The 26867-nt window shown below is 32.5% G+C and overlaps 1 protein-coding gene across 2 annotated transcripts in view; it reads left to right on the top strand.

Moving 5' to 3' along the window:
- Positions 1-25974, top strand: part of ATF2 (activating transcription factor 2) — a 71208-nt gene extending 45234 nt beyond the window's left edge. For both annotated transcript variants that reach the window (XM_025039341.1, XM_006921222.3), the window contains 4 exons: positions 5442-5591; positions 9289-9495; positions 18854-18959; positions 23439-25974. In XM_025039341.1, coding sequence (XP_024895109.1) covers positions 5442-5591; positions 9289-9495; positions 18854-18959; positions 23439-23665 — 690 coding nt within the window. In that variant the 3' untranslated portion in view covers positions 23666-25974. The remainder of the gene's footprint in view (positions 1-5441; positions 5592-9288; positions 9496-18853; positions 18960-23438) is intronic.
- Positions 25975-26867: the final 893 nt, after the last annotated feature.

Here is a 26867-nt window from a genome sequence, read left to right as displayed (position 1 = left end):
TCTCACCAAATAAAATCGGTTTAGCTGTTTTGTTTGTCATTAAGCACATAAACCATAGATATTTGCTGTCTATGTTAGTTTTCTAAGAAAACCATTATCTTATGTAACATTTGTAATCAAAAAGTAAATCTAAATGTTAATTATCTGGGAGTTTTGTTTAAGAAGATTTAGTAAAGTATTTAAGTAGCATTCTCCAGAATCATTCCTTTAAGACTTGTGTGACAAACTGAGAAATATCTTTGCACACAGTGGGTAGCCGGTAGGTTTTCTGCAGGGGGTTTCTACTGAGAGCTGACAGAGGGCATCTTGGCAAATGTTCAGAAACCTACATTAACTTAGTTGGGCCCTGCATGGAACCTCATGTTCAGCAGAATTCTTCTGACCTGCCTCTGCATGCCAAGCTAATCAGCAAACACCTAATGAGCCCACTCCAAAGAAACAGACTCTCAACCTACTTCATTTTCATATGTTCTCTGGGGGTGGGGAGACAAAACTTCATGAGGACTGATGATGCTGCAAAGACCACAATAATGATAATTAGCTTGCTGAATTTAGAAGATTATGCTGTTAATTAGTTGCAAAATAAAGATAAGTAATAGAGCAGCAGATGGTAGGATAACACCCAGGAGAAGGAGGGTTATTACTCTGATGAGCTGTTGTGGCATATATGAAATATGGATCTGGCTTTTTCATAAATTGTTTCTAGAGAACATTATGTTTTTTTTCTTTGAACTATGATGGAGTACTTTGTTCCTACTAAGTTCTGACAGATATGATAAAATTTGTTTTCAAGGGTGCAACATATAACAAAATTTGAATAGCAAATTATTTTTAGCAGATTAGCTCTTAAAATGAATGTCAGATTGATCGGCATAACAAACTGTTCACCCTTTAATTAATTCAGCCTCTCTAAGAAAAAAAATTTTCAATATAAAAAATAGTTGAATTTTACATCGCTAAAAATTAATTCTAAACATTAAGACACTAGTCTGCTTAGAAATAAATATATTTTAGTTTTCTTTCAAGCAGTGTATATACTTTTAGTTCAAAATTAAAATTATGCCTACATTTTATTGTATATGCTTGAGAATATACAATAAAATCTTAATTTCGTTGAGTACTCAGATCTTTTTTTCCTTATATTAAATTTCTCTATTGAGAAGTAGATCTTAGTACTAGACTGACCAGTGTCTGGTATTCTTATTATTTACTTATAATACTTAATATTAGACAAAAGCTCTAATTTGGCAAAACTTTTTTTTAAAATATGTTCAATGAACTAGGAGTCAATAAACAGAATTTTTTGTCCTAGCTTTGCTTCTGACTCACTCTATGATTTTGGAAGTAACTTCGCTCTTTGGGCCTCAGTTTCTTTATATGTAAAATGGTGATTGGACTAATTGATTTCCAGTGTCTTTATAATATAAATACCCATACTTCTCTGTTTTCATTAATTTTTTGAACCAAAGTATTTGTCCTCCTTTAAAATATCTCTAGCATATATATACAGGTAGATATTGTAGCCATCCTTATATTAATTATAAAGTTTAAATGAATCATTTAGTGACAACTTTTTCATTTAACCTATTCTAATTTTTTTAGCATACATGTGTATTTATTGCCAGGTTTTTGTTGTTTTTATTTTTTTTTTAATCTGCATTTCAGAGCAGTGTTAATTAACCCTTGAAAATCTTTTTCTTAAATTTTGTACCCTGTGGCACACTTTCCAAGTCAGACCCATTGTAATCAATGTAACAGCATGGAGCAAACATTAGAGCTTCCTCACTGGATGAGTACTGTATACCCTAGGGCAGTCAAGAGAAGATAATGAATGAATACTGATGCTGCTTTTAAGTGCTCCTATAAAGTAGTAACTTGCCCTATTAAAGATTATTCAAGAGAGTGATGTTTATGTACTTCAGACTCCCCTATGTGCAGTTACTGTATTTCATTAATTCTAAGAGTTAAGCTCTTCACTATAAAACTTTAAATGCTCTTCAGTTCTATGATGTTTTCTACCTAAGGACTTAAAAATGTTTTACCAACACATAATTTACCAAACTTTACATCTCAACCGCTACTTATATGTATGCACATTTTATATCCAGAAATGAAAGGCCTAACCTAACACTAGAAACTAGATACTGTTCATTGTATTTTGATGTCTAACATTCTGTTTTTAAATGATATAATTATGCAGAGTGACCACCTCCCCGGATTCTTCTCTTTTCTTCTGTTTATATGAACCTACACTTTCAAACTCCTGTCTTCCTACTTTTAATTGTTCTTCGACCGTTTAGCCTAAGTATTCCTACCTGATTATAGCCAACTACTGTATCGGTCACTTATATAATTTCATTTTTAATTCATCCTCTTCCACACTATCCTATCAGTTCTGAGTGTCCCAATTTCCTGTATCTTAGCCACTAATGTGATTATTTCCACTTGTTTGAAAAAAGAAGAAAAATAAGGAGGGAACTAGGAATCTTATTTAATCTGGATTCTGAAAGATGCAGTGTATGTTGTGGCCTCAAGGATATATTTTACATAATAAAATGTCTGAGACTAATCCAGTGCTTAAGATAACCCCTTAGTACTTTTTTTCTAAATATATTTCTAAAATACACAACTCTCTTATGCTAAGAAAATAGAGGCCTTAGTAGCAATTTTTGAAGACATAAGGAAGCTGACATTTGAGAAATCTTTTTATGAGTCAGGTGGTTTTGCATGTTCTATTGAATCTTTACCTTAACCCTACAAGAAAGTTGTTATTATTACCAGTTTTATAGATAAGGAAACTGTGACTCAAAGATTAAATGATTTGTTCAGAATCACAGTTTGAGGCAGAGTTAAATTCTGAACATAAAGTGTCTTCTCAGCTGTATACAGTATGTACACAAATATGTATACAGTATATATTATGTATACTAAACAATGAAGATACTAGGACTTTACATATTATGGTGCTGTTTGCAATTCATAAAGGAGCACTCTGTCAGAAAAGAAGAAAACAACATACCAAATCTTGGGGTGGTGTGCCTTTAGCAGTTGCAGTATCAGTCTTGGCTTTTTTCCTGATCCTTTTTGGTTGGCTTTTGAATCATTAAGCCATCTAGCCTCAGATAATATCTTTTGATCATTCCTTGTGTTTTTGAACAAATCCAGGATTTGAACTAGCTTAATAGTTGTTTGACCTTGGGCAAATGTCTTCTGGTTTCCTAACCTGTACAATAGGGATATTGTCCTATTAGAAACTCACTGATAGCACAACACCACTAATGGATCTTAAATACATTATGCTAAAGGAAAGAAGCTGTATTGAAAAGGCTCTACACCGTATGATTCCATTTATATGATATTCTGGAAAAGGAAAAACTTTGGGGCTCAGAAAACACATTAGTGGTTTCCAGGGGCTGGGTGTGTGAGGAGATGGTGACAGGAAAGGAGCATGAGGGAAATTCGGGGGATGATAGAACTGTACTTTATCCTGACTAACGGTTCCATGATTGTGCTTGTTAAAACTCATAGAATTGTACACTAAAAAGTTCACTTGACTGTATGTAACTTATACATCAGTAAAACTTTTTTTTAAACTACTGACTTTGTTTTTAAAATCATATCCAGAATCTACAGTAATTAACAGTAAGGAGAAAATATCCACTAACAATTGTCCAATTGTAAATATTGCCTCAGTGGGCATCTCGGTGATCTCTTCATATTTGTTCAGTTTTTAAGGGATCTAGATTACTTATAGAAGGGAAGAAGATACACATAGGTTAACATAAAGAAACTACAAAGTTTTGAGCAGTTGTAAAATTTTCTAAATTGTTCTTAGTGTGAATGAAAGCAATTATACTAGAATCATTTGGAAGCCTTTTACAAAACCTCTTCTCTCTTACACTTTCTGCTATATCTAGGGAAGGGAGAGATAAAATGTTGCCAAGAATATGTTTTTAACATGGAACATCATGACAGTTATTTACTTCTATTTACTTTGGGATACACTGTACAAACTGCAACACAATTCTCATACCAATATTTGTAGCCTCCCTCCCCACAAATCTGTGTCTGAGTGTGGATCTTAGGAAAATGAATGGACTTATTTCTGCATCAGATTTTGTGAGAACACTTTATTTTGGACTACACTTCAGTTATTAAGAGCGGTATCAGCAATAATAGTTCAGTTCTCTCAGGTCCCTGTGGTCTCTTTCATTGCTAAGATCCTGTGGTATGATTATCTTGTGCTAATTATTTCAAATTTACAGATCATAACAATAAAACTACTCCAAAAATCACATGTGCTATTTTCACCAAAGAAACCTATTTGTTTATTAGAAAATATTCACCATGTAGCAAACCAATTTGTTATTCACCGTGTAGCAAATCAATGTACCAGTTGCTAAAAGGGATGCAAAGAAATATAAGGTAATCTCTGCTCTTAAAAAGCTTAGGGAGATAATATGTTCACATAGGACATGTTTTTGCTGGTAGAATAATAAACTTTATTCAAATTGTGTCCTTAAAAAGAGATAGCTATAAACGTCTAGGGCCTCATTCTAGTACTAGATCTGTCATGCTCTGACAGTGGGTCAGGTACAATCCAGTTAACTGGCAAAATGAAACAAAGTGGAAGGCATAGACTTGGTACTAGATCTGCTTACTGAAGACAGAGAAGCCATAAGAGAGGCAAACCCACTATAGATTCTCAGAGGAGGTTGACTTTGACTGTGCAGTGGCCTAAAAATTACAAGCAGAAATCTGATGGGCCCAAACCTGAAAAAGAAGAGATTTAGGTCTAAGATTCTAAGAGCCAGAGAATATTGAGATATAGCAGCGATCCCCAACCTTTTTGGCACCAGGGACTTGTACTATGAGAATCTAATGCCTAATGATCTGATGTGGAGCTGAGACAGTGATGCTAGCACTGGGTAGAGGCTGCAAATACAGATGAAGCTTTGCTCACTAGCCTGCTGCTCACCTCCTGCTGGGTGGCCTGGTTCCTAACAGGCCACTGACAGATACCAGTCCATGGCTCAGTTTGGGGACCCCTAGGATATAGGATACAGGAATAAGATGGGGAAAAAAATAGATGAAAGTGTAATTAACTTTTGTTGCTTATTTGAGTTGAACAAACTGCTTATTTTCAGTCAATAGTGTTTTTGTGACTTTTCTTGATTAGGAACAGCAAAGTATAGAATCGTCTAGTAATACTAGACAGAAAGATTCAGGGAAGATTTCCAAAGTCCTTTTGTTTATCTTATTGATATTTATAATGATCTCAAGAACTCAGTGAATTATAATAAATAAAAACTTAATTTTAAAGCTGAATGAATTTATGCATTCCTTAACAAATATCTTTTTTGGTTAGCCAAAGAGTATGTTAGGAGTTGGATTTGGGTGGAAAGCAGAAAACTTTTTTTTAATTGGTGTTTCCATTTTAGAGATTAAAAGCTGCTTTGACTCAGCAACATCCTCCTGTTACCAATGGTGATACTGTCAAAGGTCATGGTAGCGGATTGGTTAGGACTCAGTCAGAGGAATCTCGACCACAGTCATTACAACAGCCAGCTACATCCACTACAGAAACTCCGGTATGTGTGTTGTTTTTATCATTCAGCATTCTTATCCTCAAAAAAACAAATACAGTGTAACTTAAATGACTATTTACTCTGAAAAAATTATTTCTAGTCATATTATGAAAGTGTATCAGATGCCTTAGGAAAAGGTAGTTCAATCTAAAAGTATCGATGTTAAATAAAGTCAGTCCAGTCTGATGGTCCATCAAGCAGTTATCACTGAATAAGACACCCTGTATGGTAATTTAGTCTGACATGTCACAATATCCATCACTACTTTGTAAAGGGAAACATTTTTTCTGTTGATCGTATTCAAGTAATGTACATATGTATCATATTACTAAGATGATCAAAATGATCCTTTAATTAAAAGATACGAAACATCACCAAAGGAAAAAATATGCTTTATGGCAGCCGTTTGTATTAGAGGCCTTTTCACTTATCTCTAGTTTGTGACTGCTTATTAGATGATTGATATTTCTATATGTTTGCAGTATGTTTCTGTTAAATGTTTCAGAACTCTAGACCTTTTATCTTCTATACTTAAAGAATGTTAGCATTGGCATTAAAAAGCAAAACCTTCTATTTAAAGAAACACAGGTAACCAGCAAGTTTTAGAATGCCTCCTAAGCATAGGTCTTTAGGTAATTATATTTTATATTTACAAAACTTAAAGTAGAATATAGTTCTTATTCACTAAACAACCTTAAGTGTCCAAGAGAGAGGGAAAGTGAGTGAATGTGTTTTAATGTCATAATTCAGGGGTTAGCAAACTGCCTCATGGGCCAAATAAAGCCTAGGACTGTTTTGTATGGTCTGCAAGCTAAGTTTGATTTTTACAATTTTAGAAGTTTATTTAAAAGAAAAGAAATAAATACAGGTATTTCCTTATACTAACTATAGCTTCCCTGGATCTAATTTTTTATTTATATCTTTTTATTTTATTGTATTAAATGAAGTGGAATGAATGAATCAATGAAAGGAGGGAGAGAAGGAGATAACATGTTTCTAATTAGCCTCACATCCTTGTTAGATGTAAAAATATACACACGTAACTCTGTAAGAAAACACTTTCTGCTTATAATACTCATGATTAGATTTTGCTATAATAACCCAAGTTAAGAAAAAAGAAAACAAAGTCAATCCCAGTGTTAACATTGGCATTAAAAAGCAAAACTTTCTTTTAGGGGTGACTCCATAGTGTAGTCGTTAGCATATCTGCTTTACACGCAGAAGGCCCTGGATTCGCACCCCAAGTGGAGCCATGGACCATACCCTGGGTGCGCCAGACCCCGGGTGCACTCTGCAAGTGTGTGAGAGGAGATGCCCTGCCTTTAGAGATCCAGTTCTTATCCAGTTCTTAAGGGGAAACGGCAACATCCATAGATCAGGGGGTGGAAGTGGGGGGGAATTAAGGAGGGGGGAAAAAAAAAACCTTTCTTTTAAAGAAACATAGATAACTTTTTTAAAAAAAACTTTTTAGAAAAACAACTATTTTCTCATATTCAGCCAAATGAGTAAATGGAAAAAAAAAAAAACTGCTATTATCAATGTTAAGATGAAAAGAATATTTCAAGGTTGCCATTCTTGAAGCCAGCCATAGAAATAATTTTCTAAAAGATTAAATTGCAATTATGTACATAAAATAGACAGTCTAACACTTTATCCTTATTACAATCAAAATAGAGTATAAATGGGAATACTCATAATTTTCAGTGTTACTTATTTAGAAAAGGTATTAAATCATAACTTTATATTTTTTTGGAGTTCGTAGAATGAAAACTAGTTTGGTGATTTTCCTGTGGAACTTATCTTGAGCTTATATGTAAGATTTTTGCTCATTATATAGATTAGTAGAACATAGAAGTTTTATTTGTTCACATCATTTTAAAATGTAATTTTATAGATAAAACATTGTTTCCAGACTTCTTCATTGTATCATGTGCCTGTGGCCACAAAGTGCTGTTTCCTTTGCACATTTCTTGTCTCTCATATTCAAATGTTCTATGGAACGATTTTAGGATTTGTGAGAGGCTTGGAGATATTGTTCTGTAGTCCTAGATGCTAGATAATATCACTAGCAAGGAAGACTTCTGTCTCTGGCTGATTTGTGATAACCAGGCTGATCGGTTGAGGGGTCGGGGATGAATTAAAATTAAAATGTGGACTCATGGGATTCTACCCACCAGGAAAATGAGGATTAATAATTAGATGAACATGACCCCTAGAAAAGGATGACCCTAAATTTCAAAAACTCAAGCAAAGCTGAATAGTCATGCACCACATAATGACATTTCGGTCGACAACAGACTGCACATACAACGATGGTTTTGTAAGATTATAGTGTCTACTTACAAGCAAATCTGTGATGAAAAACAGTATCAAACTAAGATTTCTGAAAAGAGTGACACCTCCTGAAGAGCCTCAGACAGGTTGTTCCGGAAGTATTCTAGAAGAAGATATTGTTATCACAGGAGATGACAGCTCCATGTCTGTAATTGCCCCTGAAGACCTTCCAGAGGGATGAGATGTCAGTGATAGTGATAATCCTGACCCTGTGTAGGCCTATGCTAATGTATGTGTTTGTGTCTTAGTTTTTAACAAAGTTTTTAAAATAAAAATTTTAAATTTTAAATAGAAAAATGTTTATAGAATAAGGATATAAAGAAAAAATATTCTTGTACAGCTTTACAATGTGTTTTAAGTTTTAAGCTAAGTGTTATTACAAAAGAGTAGAAAAGTTTTAAAAGTTTAAAGTTCATAAAATAAAAAACTTACACTTATAAAGTTTACAGTAATAAACAGTAATGTCCTAGGCCTTCACATTCACTTACCAGTCACTCACTGACTCACCCAGAGCAACTTCCAGTCCTGCAAGCTCCACTCATGGTAAGTGCCCTATACAGGTGTACAATTTTTTATCTTTTATACTGTATTTTTAGTGTACCTTTTCTGTGCTTAGCTATGTTTATACACTCACATACTTACCATTGTGTTACAGTTGCCTACAGTACTTAGTATAATAACAAGCTATATAGGCATATAGCCTAGGAACAATAGGCTATACCATACAGCCTCGGTGTATAGTAGGCTCTACTGTCTAGGTTTGTGTAAGTACATACTATGATGTTGCCACAGTGATGAAATCAACCTAACGATGCATTTCTCAGAATGTATCCCCATCATTAAGTGGCACCTGACTGTATACCAACATATGTACCTATTTTACTTGTGAATTTTACAGAAATTAATTTTTAAAGAAAATTTACAGATTTAATGCTATTTTTTATTTCAAAAATAACTTAGAAAACATGGTTTCCCATAGTAAATTTAAATGTTACTAAATTTTTTACTTTAGTACCTTATCATTTAGTACCATTTAGTTTTCAGAGGCTTGAACAATATATTGAACAATACCATAATGTATTTTTGTTTAAGGATACATTTGGAAAAATATAAGATCTATACATGATCATTTTTGTAGTATTTCAATTTCTTCATATTATTTCTATATTAATGAAAATATTATAGAAACTTTTAAAAATATTTAGTAGTGACAGTGAGAATCTTGTTTTAGCAATGCCCCAAAATACTGATATATATAATGAGACTTCAGAAATAAAGTTAGCTCTCCCCTTCTGTTCCTCTTTACTGCCTCTTAATTCACTCACTAGATACAAATAGAAAACACTTCCATTTATGTTTATTATAGGCTTCTCCAGCTCACACGACTCCACAGACCCAAAATACAAGTGGGCGTCGAAGAAGAGCAGCTAATGAAGATCCTGATGAAAAAAGGAGGAAGTTTCTAGAGAGAAATAGAGCAGCAGCCTCAAGATGCCGACAAAAAAGGAAAGTCTGGGTTCAGTCTTTAGAGAAGAAAGCAGAAGACTTGAGTTCATTAAATGGGCAACTGCAGGTATGTTACATATATGTAAATTTTATTTATTTTTAATAATTGTGAAAATATCTCTTCCTTGTTTTTTGCTAGTTAGCCATCTAGACATTTTAGAACACAATATTGGATGGGTTTGGAACCTGTAGTAAAGCATAGTTTTATAAACCTATTTGAATTCTGAGATGAAGTAATATAAAACTTTCAGTACGATACAATGAAGAATTTTAAATTTAAGTGTCTAATTGTGTAGTAGAAAAATACTTAAACTATCTGGCTTAAACTTTATCAAGTTGTTATATAAAGTCAAACAAACACTCTTAAAATTAAAAATAACACTGGTACATCATTGGTTTATATCGTAGCTATAAAATTACTTCAGTATCAGTCTTGTTTTTAAGTGCTTTTGTTCTTTGAATTACAAATTTTGTTTATTTAAAGTGAATAGTGCCAGATTGATAGCTTTGGAAATTGAAGGACTCTAATTATTCATAGAGCAGGTACAATATGACCAGTGGCAGTAGAAATCATTTCATACTGCCTACCAATGTGCCTCAGAAAAATTTCTTAGGAACCTCATGGGGTATAAAGATGTTAAGGCTCCTTCCCATTCAGTCTTTGGTAAGATTACCAATGACAGTATGGGGGCAGCACCAAGTCTATGTCCTTCCTTCTATTTTTCCTTCTTTCTTTTTTTTTTTTAAAAAAGTTTGAATGTTTCCAATAAAATCTTCTACCAATTAATAACCATCGATGAGAAAATTGATACTAATGAATCGTAGTTGTTATTGGTCAATCTTCTGAGTTAATTCATTCCCATTTAAAAACAGATTTTTCTGTATCACGATAATTTTTGATGAGAACTACTGTCTTCTCAAATCTGTCTTTAAAGAAGTCACCAATATAAATATCTGCTTAAATGCTTAGGAAAAACTTTTTAGCATCAAGCATAGCATTTAACCTAATATAAATTCTATAACAAATTTTTCATACGTGAGGCGGACATCTTTTAAAATTATGTTGTGCTTTGAATATTGACATGTTAGCTTTAGAATAAATTGTCTTGCAAAACATTTTTAACCATGCAGAAAAAATTTAAACATGATTTACCATATCACAGAGACTTCAAATATATACTTATATATTAGGGTAGGTTAAGAAATTATGATATTTATCATCTGGTAAATGAGGTCTTATTCAAGAACTATTTTCATAGTTTTTTAGAAATAAACTTGGAAATTTTTTCCTCTTAAAATGAAACATTGTAGGAACCATTTTTATTTATACACTATAAAAATGGCTATTTTCTACCAGGTCTCTCTGTTAAAATATTAACTTCTTAAAAACTATTTTGACAATTTTTTAAAACTATTTTTTAATCATTACATTTTCAAATAGTATTTATATCACATTAACAGAGTGATTTAGATGAACCTATTATTTTCTTTCTGTTCTTAACTAACAAAAGCATTCTTCTAAATAACTTGGCTATTTTATAGTTGTATGACATTAAAAATACCATTCTTTGTTAGTCTCAGTTTTCTTACGCATTGAATACATGCTAGTCTACTTCTCTGGGTTGTTGCATAAATCATTTGAATTAGAATGAATGCAAGTATTTTTAAATGCATAAATTTTTAATTGTAATAAGGTAAATTTATCAATATTTCTTTTTAATTCGGCTTATACTTTTTTAAGAAGTAAAAAATGTTTGCAAACTATAAATAGTATGTAAATATATAGTCTCATTTACAGGGTATCCTTGTACTTTAGGTTAGATCAGTTTTCTGCTTTGACCCAAGTTATAGCAGTATTAACAGCTTTTAATGAGATATTGCTATTTCCTTAGTTATACTGTAGAACTGGTCACCATTATTAATAGCAATGGTGCTTTTTTTGAGAAAACCTTGGAAAATTCAGTATTCAAAATTAATATAATCTTTACTTCATTAATCTCATGTTTTTTCCACCATACAAACTATGATTAAAATGTCATCGTAAAATGTGTTACATTTTTATATTTCCTAAGTGAAGTAGAAATTTCTTGATTGGAGGAATAAAGGCAAGATTTACCATCAAGGTGAAGGTTAGCTGCCACATCATTTTCAAAGCATGAAACTTTTAAATAGAAGTCAAATTCAGGAAATTACTAAATTAACTAAAGTCATATCCAACTGTAGAGCTTAATACCTCAAGTTACAAACAGAACAAGTAAATCAGTATTTTTAATCATTAAAAACTGAGTGATAATGGCATAATAAATAGATAAGAAAGTGTTCTCACTTTTAAAGGGGATACCAAAATACGAAGATAGGTGAAATGATGTGTTGTCAGGGTTTTCTTTAAAATACTTCTGCAAAAAAGAATAAGTCCATCTGTAATTATTAGCCTGGCAAATGTCTGTAATAGATTGTTGTGGGCAAAAAGAAAAGTTACTGGAAACAGCCCAAATGTTCATCAGTGGATGAACAAATAAATAATGATATATATACAATGGAATATTAGCCATAAAAAGGGATATAAAATACATGCTACAATGTGAATGCTTAAGTGGAAGAAGGTAGACACAAAGTCATGTATTATTATATGATTCCATTTATACAAAATATCTAGAACAGATAAATCCATAGAGACAAAATGCAGATTGGTCATTGCTGGGCCCTGGGGGAGGAGGAATGAGAGAGCAACTGATTAATGGATAAGGGGTTTCGTTTTGGAGTGACAGAAGTGTTTAGAAGTAGATAGAAAGAGATGGTTGCACATCATTATAACTGTACTAAAACTGAATTGTTAGCTTTTAAATGGTTAATTCTATACTGTGGGACTTTCACTTCAAGAAATTTATTACTCAATAAAAAGTTGTTAGTTGCATACTAAAATGTATACCATGAATGTTTTTCATTAATAAAAGGTTTATGGTTGAGTTAGATGGATAAACATGTAGGTATGGAAATCGATACAGAAATGAATCCCTAAATATAGGTAAAATTTTAGGAATGGCACATACTAAGATGTAACAATGGTAGAAGAGAGGGTTGAGAAGCATGGATGGTTTGGAAAGAAAAAATACTTCAGTTATGACTTTCTCTATTATTTCAAGTGGACATGTGATTTTTTCTTTTTTCTTTTTATTTTTTTTTTTGTTCTTTGTCAGATAAAATAAAAAGGTTTTAAATAGTTAAGTGGCAGGTTATAGTTTTCAGAGTGTGAAGAGTCAACATGCTTGTAGTAGATTCAGGGGAAAATTTTTTTTCAGTCTGCCAATAGCAAAACTACTAACTGAATAGCAGAATGACTTGTATAGAAAATTGAACGTCAAAGAAATAATTAAACTCTATGTGAAAACATTCATCAATTCTGCATTTTTAATATAATCCTTCACGTGACATACAGGCTTAGCTGATCAGTATAGTGGGCAGTAATGACCCATGGTTACTTATATATTATATATAATAAAACATTTAATGAATGTCGAGGTATAACTTATCTATATTAGATTTTAAAGAAAATATTGCTTATTCAACCTTATTGCCGTACTCACTGAATTTAATTATATTTTAGCTTTCTGAAATCATTGCTATAAAAGCATTTTCATCAAATTGTATTAGAGACATTTATGGTAATCTAGACCAAGAATTGGATACTGTTGGTTATAAAGTATTATATTTTTAAGGTGATACACGTGATTTTGTTGTCTTTTACTTGAAATGGTTTTTAACCTCTTTATGGCTTTATCTTTCAGTTATATTCATTTTGATGGTTTTCAGTTTATAATTTCAGCATATTCCCTTTGTGAACAAAAGTCAGTCTTTTCTTTACGAACTTCTCTTTACTAACTTCTCTTTACTAGCTCCTTAACAATTACTCTGTGTATAAAACTTGGGGATTTTGTTGTAGATTTTGCTTTTAACACTTAGGTATTGCAAAGTGTATGTTGGGGATTATGTTGTAGATTTTGCTTTTAACACTTAGGTATTGCAAAGTGTATGTGGGGTAGAAGCGTTCTTTGATAGCTGGATATGTTTGGAGCGTTCACTTATCAATTAATGATATGGAAAAGGTTTTATTTGTTGGTTCATTGACTTAAAGGGAATAGAATCAAATCTTTAGCATGTATCTTGAAATAAAAAGGAATAACAACAGTTTAAGATGCTGTACAGTGCCTGTTGTAATCCATTTCCCCTTTGCCCTGTCAGCACTCACCGATGGTGCGATGGCGCTTGCAGCATCAACATTTACCCAGAGATAAATTGTGGATTACAGTCCTAACCTTACTCCCAAAATTTCCCACGAAATATCTTGCATCACTCCAGTATATGAGTAGTCCTTGGAAACAAATGAAATCATTCTATTTATAGCATTCTGTTTTTAGTAGTGATATTTCCATTTACAAAATATAGTTATTCTCAATCGCCAAAAATGTCAAATCCTAGAAAAGGTGGCATTCCTACACATGATATTAACATTGTTCTAGAACAGTTAGCCAAAGATTCATTTGATGAATCCGATTTCTGTTACAGTAGGATTAGATATAAGTTCTGTTCAGAAATAACTCCAAGAACAGTTTTTATATTTACATTGAAAACCAGTCAGATTTGCTTCAGCCTCAAAGAGCATGTTTTTGTAAAATTAAATTAACTCTGAGAGCGAGCTTGTACTTTTTTTTTCCTAAACAGTGAACGAGTTAATTCCTCAAAAAAAAAATTATCCTGTGATATAACTGTCTTTCTTTTTTTCTCCCTGAGTTTTTAGCTTTGTTGTTGAGGGGGCAAAAGAGTAATAGTGATGAAACCTCAATCTCTTGCATTTTATTAAGAGTTTGAGACCTAGCACTCCTTTTTACTAGCCTTTACTAAAAATCTTTCTGAGGCTTTAATTTCCTACCTGTCAAAGTCATAGAATACTATTATGAAGATCAAATATAGAAAAGTGTATTTTAACTATACTACGCAAATACCATTTTATTTATTATTCTGTCGTTAAGTATCTGTTGTGTGCAGAGCATTTTATTAGACACAGGGGATATAATAGTGAAAAAGACATTGTCCTTGCACTTACAGAATTTGTGGCCTAGCAGAGGAGACAGACATGAAAGAAGTAAAGTATGAGAAAAGGAGAAGAGTCATTACCATTCATAAATTTATGGCCAGATATCAATGAAAAGTTTTGATTGATTAATCAGTTGGCTACCTTGTCATGATTTTATCAGTCTGATCTGCTACAGGTAAACTGTAAAAATATTATTTGTTCATTAGTATATAATTAATTTTTGAGTAGCTACAAATACAGTGGAGCAATAGTAAAACAATGCCAAGATAATTTACATTTTATTTTAGGCCGGAATATTTTTTCAGCATCTGCTTTATCTTACCAAATATATTTTACTTTGATTTTTAAAAATAATTGCTTGTATTTGAATGGGACTTTGACGTTTTCAAAATGTTTTCATGTCCCTTATTTCACTTCGTCTTCAAAATGATCCAGAATATACTTAACATATTCTGTAAATATACTAACAAATAGTATAGAATACTACAAAATGGGCTCTGCAGGCTGAATCCAATTAAAACTCAGTCTAAAATAATCCACAGAGTAGTTAGTATAAGTGTAAATATTCCTTATATTCATTTAATATCAAAGTCTCTTTATGGCTTAATCTTTATCCCCTTAAGAGTCCTTTGGCTTAGGCAAACTGGTTTTATGTATTTATATAAATACAAATAAGTACAAATTTATCCGTTACTGCTTTCAGATAAGGTCTCTGTAGAATCTTCAGTTTTCTCATTATGTGTATGTAGGCTTTTCTCTGATTCTGCCTGTTTTCTGATTTTTCTTCATAGAAAAATTGTAGAATTAAAGTCATGATTAATACACCCATTTTATCTAAATGTTGTTAATATTGCCATGCTTTCCTTTATACTTATGGATGTGAGACTACAATTCATGAATGTTTGGATTAATTTGTCAAATTTTACTACATTTGTCATATATGACTTAAAAACTTCTGGGTTTAAGCCTCTTCTGCATAATTCAGTTATATGACCTTTACCTGCATAATCCTCCTGTTTTCAGCCTCTGTTCAAACTTGATCTTGACCACTAGCATATGTTGACACTTAGGGCTTTGCAGCTCAACTAAATCTACTTCCTTCAAAAATTAGCCCACTCTTATTCCTAGTCAGCACTCCAACTTTGCAGTATTTCTCTCGGTCCCAATACCTTGCTAATAACTATGTTCCATTTGCTGCTTTCAGTCTAGGGTTGATACCAGCTTTTAAAGGTATCAGATATTAGGATACAATAATAATATAGACTGTTAATTTAACCTTTCAATCAAAAGTCACTTGAGATTCAAGATCATTAGGAAAACCTTTTATCATTGTAAAACATTTTAGATCAGGATGTTGTAAAAGATTGGATGGAATTTGTATTGAGCATACCTTGAATTTGTTTTTTTCTTACCAATTCTGTAACTTAAAAGGTACAGAGGAAAAATTCAATTATTTGAATCTTGGGTAAAGATCAGCAGCATAGTTGTGTATTGCAGGGGTCCCCAACCTCCCCACCCTCATGGCTGCACAGCAGGAGATGAGCTCAGGCAAGCAGCAAAGCTTCATCTGTATTTGCAGCCACTCCCCATTGTTAGTATCACAGCCTCAGATCCACCTCAGATCATCAGGCATTAGATTCTCGTAGGAGCACCAGTCCCTGGTGCCAAAAAGGTTGGGGACCGCTGGTATGTTGTATCTTTTAGGTAGATGTAAATTATAGTAAAATGTTCAAAAATATTTATTTTTAGTTTCTTCCTTTTTTACCTGGTCTTTTCAATTGTTTGCTCCAGTTAAAATTCACTTAAGATAAATATAAGTTCTTGTAACATGATCATGTACCTTAATCTCTTCAGTCCTTATGTTCATAATCTATTGTTAGCTAGTGACTTCGTCACATTTATTCGTTTGTTAATGGACCAGGTAGTAGTCTAATTAGATGTACAGCCATAATACCACCAACTGTTAAGTTTGAAATATAGAACTTGATGGTCCATTTATCAGTTTCAAACCTGCCTATTTACAGAGAGATTTTTAATCTATATTATCAATTCTTGTGTATCAATTTAATCAATTCATGACTGCTCTCTGAAATTTTATCTAATATAGCATTTTGTTTCATAATATGGTTTATTATGAATGTCTATATAGAGTATTTAGGAGAAAAGACATTTTTGATTTTTAAGATTCTGTAATTGAGTTGGTGCTGTAAAATATGCCGATTTTCATTTCATGACTGAGAAAATTAAGAGTATAGATGTGTTGGTGAGGTTATTGGCATAAATAATGAAATTAGGACCTCTGGATGTTTTTACATTAAGCTATTTCACTTCACTGTCTTTGATATTTTTAGCCCCTGGACATAGAATTACCATGGTCCTCTCTAAATATAACTATGTGCTCAGTCTATGCCAGGCTGTGTGCTATATAAGCTCTGGGGATACTAAGAGCAAGATAATCCCTGCCCTTGAGACAATCCTAGTCTAGCAGAGGTGGCAAACAAGTAAACCTTCAAATTGCAATCCATTGTGCTAAGTACTAGGTAAATACACACATGGATGTGAATAAATGACTGTGGGAGGACAGAAATTAGATGCCTAACTTCTTTTCCTATGCAAGTTTTACTGTACTGAGTTGATCCTTAAGTATGAGTGAAATAATTAGCAAGGCAAAAAAAAGATTTTCTAGGTAGAGATAACTGTACATATTTAGCCATATGAAATTTCTGTTTTTATAGGTAAAAATGATTAAGTATTATTTCATAGGTTCAAACTAATGTGAAGGGTGGTCACAGGTACCAGATTATAAAAGAATATATACACTCGACTACTATAAGTACATATCCAGGCCTAATTTTATATTATGGAAATTGAGAGAAACTTACAGATGTGAGTCTCAAAGTCAAGCACATGCAGCAGACATCCTTTTGGATGTTATATATTGGATTATTCTTAACATGGTTTCTCATCAGGACTGCTGTTAATAAAGAACTGTAATTGATGGTATTGACACTAATCACTACAATATTTCGTAGAGATGAGTTTTCTAAATAAGTTTATTTTTAAAGCAAAACTTTAAAATATTTCCTTTTGTACTTTGATCACTATAAAACCATTGTCTCAAATACAATATTCTAAACATAATTTAACCTTTCTATTAATGGTTCAGAGTTATTATGAGCATCAATTTTTGTTCTGTGCTTTAATACAGTGTTGCAGTTCATTATTATTGGGGTGTAAGGAACTATTTGACCCAACAGACTTGCCTTGAGATTGCTTTACTTTTATTCTTTTGATTTTTACGTTTATCATTAATCATGTCAGGAGGCCTAATGAGTCTAATCTGCTAAATTATTTTACATTCAGCTTTCTGGTTAAGAGAATAGGAGTGGAAAATGAAGTTCCTGAGCTTTTACTACACCCATTTGCTATATTTCTTCATTTATAGATCACATCTGAATGGTTAAAATTTAATGTAAGTCCAAATAAGTGGGGTTTGTAAATTAAGATTTTTTTGTTACCAATTAATTAAATTTATATTTCTAACTCTTGAGTACTGGTAATTATCACGAATTTGTGTTTTTAATATTTGGGTGTGACCCAAAGAAATTACCTAGACTCTCTTCATTTGAAATTTTTACATATATTCTTCCAGGTTAATGCATGCAAAACACAATCTAAAGTGCTCTTTCTGTAATAAGGAATAGGACAAATTACCATTGATTTATCATTTAGATGTGTACAAACTGCCTAGGTCAAAGACAACTAAGTCATTTACACATTACATCTACTGAATTGGTTCCATGTCCAACACAGTGCCTTAAAAGCATTTTAGGTATCCATGATTCTTTGGTTATTTTTGTTTCCCATATGGAGCTTTTCCTAATTTCTAGAAAACTAGAAACTTGCTTAATTGAGTTTTCAGGATAAATTTTTCATTTTCAAGTGAATAGAGTGAGCGAAAATTTATTCTAACTCCCTTGATGTTTCTAATTGTTCACATAATCAAAAGAGCATATAATGTATACAAAATAAAAATACCTTGAACAGGTAACCTGTAGTATGTAAGCAGTCACAAGGCAGATGGAAATGTAAAAACTTTGAAATATGCTATCTGGTCATGGTATTATCCTCTGTAAATTTTTATAAAAGTTGCATTTTTGTACAAATGCTAAAATATAAAAATTGATATGTACTGATGAAAAATATTTAAGCAGTTATTCCTTGATATTCTGTTAAAGATGTCCTGTTTTCATATCTTGATCTTCACTTGTTTTAAGCAGTAAGAAATGTTTAATCTGATGCTGGTAAGGTACATAAGTTGTTTCTTCTCCAGAGTGAAGTCACCCTGCTGAGAAATGAAGTGGCACAGCTGAAACAGCTTCTTCTGGCTCATAAAGATTGCCCTGTAACCGCCATGCAGAAGAAATCTGGCTATCACAGTGAGTAATGTTCCATTACCTATAGCCTTAGGCTACATCAGTGAAATACTGTCAGAGTGAATCAAGCTACCATTAAAAAAATGGAGACTGCAGTGCTAATATTTAATATTAATTATCAGAACTTCTACAAGGTTATTATGAAATTGGGTATACCTCTTAGAATCTAGAGTTTTTGAATTTTCCTATTTCTAGCTTTTTTCTAGGGATTGCTATAGATCAAAATGAATTAGTTAATAATTTAAAATATACTGTATTGCTGATTATTTTGATTATCTTCCCAGTGTAACACTGTCTTAGATTGACAGACTGAAACACTACTTTTACAGCCTCTATTCAGTTAATGATGTATATTTTTAAATCAACTCTCTTCACTTAATAACATATGTTTATAGTATCAGACCCTATCATTCTTTCTTAGTTATCAGCATTGTGCAGTTTTTTTGTTAGGAACCTTTATATTGAGTCTTCTAGTTAGTCAGAAAAAGGCTAAAAGAGAACACTATTTAATTTATCTGCTTGTAAGTTTCCTCTCAAATGTTTTTCCCCAAAACAAGAGTCTTCTGTTTTCAGCATTTTAAAGGTTAATTGTGCTTTTTCCTTCTTGTAATGTCCTTCTTTTTGATAAGATGCACAACGTTGGAACCAGCTGTTACTCTTGAATAAATGGCCAATTTTGTCCATTGTACACAAATTTGTAACAAATAACAGAGCTGGGAATGCATTAAGCAACATTCATAATATATAACCCATAGCTTTCATTTTTATGATTTAGTGGTATTTCAGGATATTTGTAAATGTGAAGATTGTTTCAACCATATGTATCCACTTCATTTTAATTTGCCAGTGTCAGTAATTCAAAAGAAAAACATTTTGTATTGGATGCAAACAGTTCCTCAGGTGCTCACGATAAAACTTAATGGCCACCATCTTTACTTGTAGTCATTGTAAGCAGTTTCATCAGAATGGGCAATATTTTTTAATTTAAAAGATTCAGTAAATTTAGCAGCTCTCTATTGCCATATATATTTAGAACATTGATTTTTGTCAGTTTCGAGCAAATAAATCTCAGTCCTTTGATATCTAGTCATTCCGACAGGATGGTGAAACACATTGTGGAGTAAATTGGAACCATATAGAAATATGTTTGGGGTTTGTATTAACAATGATTGCTGCAGGGATGAGGCCATTATGGCTCCCATCTGACTTAACAACATAATTTCCTATAGAAGCTACTGAGTTTAGCATTATGCATACATGATTTTAACAAGAGAGCTGTCTTGAATTTAGATAGCTCAAAAGAAAATATACAAATGATTCTATAAAATTAGAAAATTAACTCTTAAATTGCATTCAATTCAAAATTATCTGCAATTTTTAAATCTTAAATAATTTATTGTATAATCCTAAAAGTTTTATCTCTTATTATTTATTATCCAGGCAGTATATGTTCAGCCAGTGCAGGCTAATTTTTAATTTTAAGCATGATTTATAAAGGTATTTTTAAGTATATAGATATATGGGTTTATGTATTATACTCTAAAATAAACTGACTGAAAATCTCAATAAGTTTTTAGTGAACATATATTATACTTGGTTGTGAGAATGCAAGACATTTTGAATAAGACATTTTCGGTATTCAGAATTACTCTTACCTTTGTTCCTGTCTAGTCATCTAGATAATCAAATTAACTGAAGTATAGTTCTAGCCTAAAATTCTCTTCAACTCTTGGGAGATAATTGGATTTTGTAGAAATTTTAAAGTAATTTCTATCTTCAAATTTGAAGTCTTCGGAAAAAACTCTGACTTCTGTTGTTTAATAGTCAAGGTAAATATAGAAATTGACTAAGAGAATATTTAAATCTTATAGAAAATAAGGGGAAATCACAAATACCTAACACTTTTCATCATGTTGCATACAACAATTGCCAGTGGTAGTGAGCTGTAGTACTAGTTAACTCTGTCAAAACATTTGTGAAAGAAAACTAAGGTTTAGTAGAAATTAAGGACTATTACAGAGTCTTACAGATAAAAGTGACAGTATAAAATCACACTGTGTCATAGGGTCTCAGTTTTAACATTGAAAGTCCTGCATCCTAGGAAACCCCTTCGTCATGGGAAGACCATGACCATTGGCAATTTAACAGTCAGATATTGTAAAACGTGAATGAAAATATGAATACATTCTAAATATTTGGGTTCCATGAAGAATAAAGCACGAGTGATCTTATGCCATTAATTCACCTTCTGTAGATCTCTGGGCATAATTAAAATTGTGTTATAGTTGTTTAGTTTCTATAATCATAAATGAGAAGGAAAGCTTCTTGGGTCCTAAATGTAGTTGAGAGCTTATATTTTCAGTACTGAACATATTCAGAGAGAGGGCATTGTCAAACAGCTGGTTTCTGTTCATTTACGTAGGGCCGAAAATGGACCTAGGAGTGCCCTAAGGTCTCTTGTATTTTTCTAGTGCTTGTGATTATACTAGTAATCTTAATCACCTCACCCTCTAGAAGTGGACATAGGTGCAGACATCTCATTATAAAGGTATTTTATATATAAAATTTGTATTTATAGAATTTATAAGTGAGTACTTGATTCTTTGTACAGCCTAAAGATTCGCTTTACCTAATTTTAAAAGACGAGATAATCACTTGTCCCTTAGAATTTACTGTTTAATTTTGAGTCATTGCCTCCACTACGTATTTACATTTCCTTATTCCACTCATCACAGATCAGCCTCTTTATTTTTGAAAGCTGGTGTATTCATAGAACTTAACATTGAGAGAAAGGTCAGCTTGTGTTCCCCTTAAGAATAGTGGTAAAGTAAACAGAGAAGGCTTTTTAGTATTCTCTTCAGTTCAACTGTCATTGCTAGTGTTTTCTTGGAACATGTAACTATGGTGTTGTCTATTTAACTGAATTTAAATATTTATAACACTGCTTTATGTAATTTTAGAAGGATTACTGATTATGTTTTTTTTCATATCCGGAGGTCAAAATTTTATCCAGGAGTGTGGTTTTGCATTCATAGCAGATTATAGAGAAGATGGGATTCTGTCTCACTTACTATTTTAAAACCTTTTCAAAAATGGTTGAATTTGGGGCAACTGTGTCAAAATTCTATAAGAATGACTGTATTTCAGAAAACCCTCAAAATAAGGAATTTTATTTGAATAAAAGTTGTGCTTGCTAGGTTCCTCCTCCTCCATCTTCTACATTATAAATCATGAGATGAGTCCTGCTTCATAGGGTCCATGGTCTTTTAACAATTGTCTTTCAAAATGGGGACTTGGCTATTGGTAAGCAGGCTAGCATGCATTCTCAGATTTGATAGAAAGCTTGCTTCTCGTCACTTCTAAACACTAAATAAAAATTATTTTAATGCCAAGTGAAAAAAAGCAAAGTGCAAAAGAATGTATCCAGTATGATACTGTTTTCAGAATCTTCAGTAAGAAAACTAAACAGTATTGTTTAGAGATACATACCTATTTGGCAAAACGTCAAAGAAAAACCAAGGGAGGGGTTAACAAAATATCATAATGGCGATTACTTTTGGTAAGGAGACAAGCTTCCAGGAAGCATCAGGGTTATTGGCAGTGTTCTCTTTCTTAAGTTGGGAGTTGGGTTCACAGGTGTTCATGTTATTACGTCTCATAACTTACATGCACTGTAATTGTGTGTACGTGCTGTGCATATCAAATTTTTCACTAAATGAAATTATTGGATTTTATTCCATTAAAATGAGAAAGATATAGGAGATTCATTCAAGTCTAAAAATTGGTAGATTTATTTCCATAAATATTTAGAATGCCCTTTTCTAAATATCTTTTCAATTGCAGTATGTAGAGTTTTATGTAGATTTTTATTTGAATCTCAGTTCATGCAACGATAACAGCTAGTGTTGCTTATTCTCATGCGTATGCATCATTACAGTCAGGTTTTGTAATCATCCATTGCTGCAATAAATGGAAAGTCAGCCAGAATAAATACAGTTTTGGAGAATGTAGAAGGAATAATTTAAAGGTATAATTTGTATGTAAGAATTCATTTTGCTTATGCATGTGGTTATACATTTTTTTCATCTTTTAATAAGAATGGGATGTTAGGCAAACAGACTGGATTTGTTAAATGTATTGTTTGATAAGTGTTTGATTATAGCTATAGGAGGCTGTCTCCCAAATTCATATCCTGTTTTTTTTTTCTTAATGCTATTTAGCAAATACTTCTTTAGCTCTATTCTCTGAGGCGCTGGGCACCCAGATATTTCCATGTGCATGGTTGTGCCTTTGACCTATTTCAAATAAAATTGCCTACTTCATGACTTATAGCCACCTTTCAATTATTCAGTGCCCCTTACACCAATGTATCTAAATAACTGATTTTGTAAAATACTTTGTTTTCATTCTGTATATTGACTCAACCTATTGAAACATTCTTACAGAAATTTTAAGAAACTAATTTTTCTTTTTTCCACTCAGCTGCTGATAAAGATGATAGTTCAGAAGATCTGTCAGTGCCGAGTAGTCCACATACTGAAGCTATACAGCATAGTTCTGTCAGCACATCCAATGGAGTCAGTTCAACCTCCAAGGCAGAAGCTGTAGCCACTTCAGTCCTCACCCAGATGGCAGACCAGAGTACAGAGCCTGCACTTTCACAGATTGTTATGGCTCCTTCCTCGCAATCACAGCCCTCAGGAAGTTGATTAGAAACCTGCAGTGCAGCTGTTTTAGATACTCATTAGTGACTTCAAAGGGAAATCAAGGAAAGACCAGTTTTCATTTATGCGAAATCTGTGGTTGTACTTTTTTTTTTTTTACTTGAAATTAAATTTGGCTCTAAAGTTGGTGTAGCACCAGTTGATGATCAGACTGAACAACAGTTTTTAGTCTCTGGAAAAGGACATTTTGCTTTTTTATAAATATTAGATTTATTAATTTTTCTGTGCTCAATGTGTAAATTGTATTATAATTCATCATGGTTTATTTCACCTTTAATTTGGTGGTGTTTTAATAAATGGGGGTGTTACTGAACCTCTCTCCCCACTTCCATTTCTTTTGACCACCTCTTAACCCTCAACTGTGATGGTAATATTGTTAATATCATTTATACCAAAGTTCGGCTTAAGTCCCTATTGACTTTGTAATGTTAAAGTCATAAAGCACTAGCAAGAGAAAGATAGAAATTTGCTTTTACTCTTTTTGCCTTTTATTTTGCACATTACACAAAAGGAAGAACATTAGAGAATACTGTTTAAGTGAGTGAAAACATGGTAAAAGACATACAGTGCTTTTATGCACACTCTTAATCTGAACCTAAATCAAGATCGTTAATAGTGCATTTTCCTTTTTAAAGATTTTAAGTAAACATGAAGTTTGGAATCCTTTTTTTCAAAAATGACTATTTTTCAAGTCTTAAATTCAGTATTTTAAACCTTATGTTTTGAGGCTAATATGAAATTATGTATAATACAGGGTTATCAGGTATCCAATAATTTTTTGAAATTAAGTTTTTTTTTTTATTTTTGCAGATTTCAGGTTATAAACTGAGAAGTTTATGCATAATCAAGTATGGTATGGTTGCCAGAAAAGCCTAAAAATTACTACTTAGAAAATTTAAGACTGTCTACCCCCATTGTCTTGTACTTGCAAGCTAACTTGTACTTATTCTTGTGAAAGCACTGTCATCTTTTAGTAGCAAATTTTGATAACGTTTCTCGTGGGAAAAAAATCAGTATCTATCTTTAGAACAATGTAATTATAATGTGAGAAGCAAGAGTGAGTGTGTGTTTGTGTGTGTGTGTGTGTATGTGTGTGTTTCTTTCAATAGTTTATGCCAGCAATCTTTGCTTGAATGTTTAACGATGCCTTTCAGTGTGATGCTGGCCAATAGATGATTGCAATTTAAAACGTCATTACTGTGCAGGCTTGGATAACTAACATTCCATGATGTAGTTTGTTTCTGATGAGATGATTGTAGGTACACTTTTCTCATTATCCAGTCACCTGTGGGATACTGAGTTTTCTAATGTGCCATTATCTATTTTTATTCTGCAGTTATGTTCAAAATACAGTACACTATTTTAAAATAGACTAAATTGTTAAAAATTAAAAAGTAGTAGATGTGTGTAAGAAAACTTTGTAAAATAGTTATGAGTCCTACCCAGTAGCAACTTCTGGCATTTAAGCAGGATTCCATTATGTAAATATCTGTAATGCATTTATAATAAATTGTGTAGTTTGTTCTGCATCCATACTACACTATTTGCTAAAGTCTCAGTGCCATCTTCTAATGAGACTGACATTTAAAAACCTGTATGGAATATCCTTAATAATTCAAGGAAATATCCCACCTGCCTAAGTTCCAAACTGGGAAACATTCAAATTATACAAATGACATTTCAGGACTTAAGTTATGAAGATAATAGGAATTTTATTGTTTGGCTTATTAAAAATGAGAGCATTTTTAGTTGGTAATTCTACTTCTAAAAAATTTTTTAACTGATTTTATAATTTTAAAGTAATCAATGTCTAATCATGATTTTCTCATAATTATGTTAAGGAGTTGATCTCAAAGGCACAAAATATGAATTCTGCAAGAAAGCTATTTTTTATTGTAGTTTGAATGGGCCAGGAAAAGCCTCAATTTTTCTCTTAAGTCCTTCAGTGCATTTTCCTTTCATTTTATTATTTATGCAAGTTAAAGTTCTTTGATAACAGGAATTCTTGCAACTGTAAAATAAAAATACATAGATGTAAGAAGTCATGTAAACGGTTAATCAGCTTACCAACGTTAGCAAAACTTTCATTGTAAATCAGTCTGTACTCGGCAAATAAAAATCATTATTAGTTGTATAAACACAAATTTCATTTTAACTTTCAAGATGTCACACTACTTCTGTACCTAGCATTTTGAGTCCTTATATTTGCAATGTTACACAAACTGTACTATTTTCTTTTATGTGCAGTTTGCATGAGTAAACCATCAGAGAATAAATTCTATCTTTAAATTATGTTCATAATTTGCTTATTCTTACCTGTCATCACCCGATAATGATATTTTTTTTTTCCTTCAGGGCACTTATTACCTGAGAAGAACCTGATACTCTTTCTATTTCTGTGATAAAATTTATTCCTTCTCGAAGACTTTTTAACTCCAGGTTGCTCAGGCCTTATTCCTTTTCTCTGCATTCACTTTAAGCCCCATTTATGTACAGTGAATCTTTAATTTACGTCCCTAGTCTGAAACATTCCTTCAGCTTCAGCCACACACAGATCCACTAGCCTTTGGTGTCCCTTGGTACCCGCCTAACAAAACATCTTAAACGTAACATGTCCAACGCTGAACTCTTAATCTTCCTCTGACACCTTCGTTCTCCTCCCACAATCGTTCATGAGTCAACTGATGACAACTTCATTCTTCCAGTTGTTTAAGCCAGAACAACCTTATTGTCATTGTTGATTTCCTCTCTTTTTCTCACAGCCCACATCCAACCCATCAGGAAATGTCCTTTGTTTTACTTTCAAAATAAACCAGACTTCACCATATTTCAGCATTTACACTGCTATCACCCTGATCTTTGCCCGCATCATTTCTCACCCAGATTACTGTGCCTCATAACTGTCTCCTGGCTTCCACCCCATTTACTATAGCCATCCTTAATACAGCAGATAGAGTAATGTTTTTTAAACATAAGTCGGGTTCAGCCTTCCTCTGCTCCAAATCCTGGAGTGGCTCCCCATTACACTCAGAGCTGGAGTCCTTATAATGGCCTACAAGGCCTAGATGATCAGTTCCCCCACCTCTATCCCCTTAACACCTCTGACCTCATCTCCTACCATGATTTTATTCAGTGAATGTCTTGAGTGCTAGTAGGTGTCCGTCACTGCTCTAGGCACTTGGAATAT

The sequence above is a fragment of the Pteropus alecto genome, unplaced genomic scaffold, assembly GCF_000325575.1.
Source record: "Pteropus alecto unplaced genomic scaffold, ASM32557v1 scaffold3, whole genome shotgun sequence".
NCBI classification, from domain to species: Eukaryota; Metazoa; Chordata; class Mammalia; order Chiroptera; family Pteropodidae; genus Pteropus; species Pteropus alecto.
Note: the sequence above shows the minus strand (reverse complement) of the source record. Positions and strands in the feature narration are given on the sequence as shown.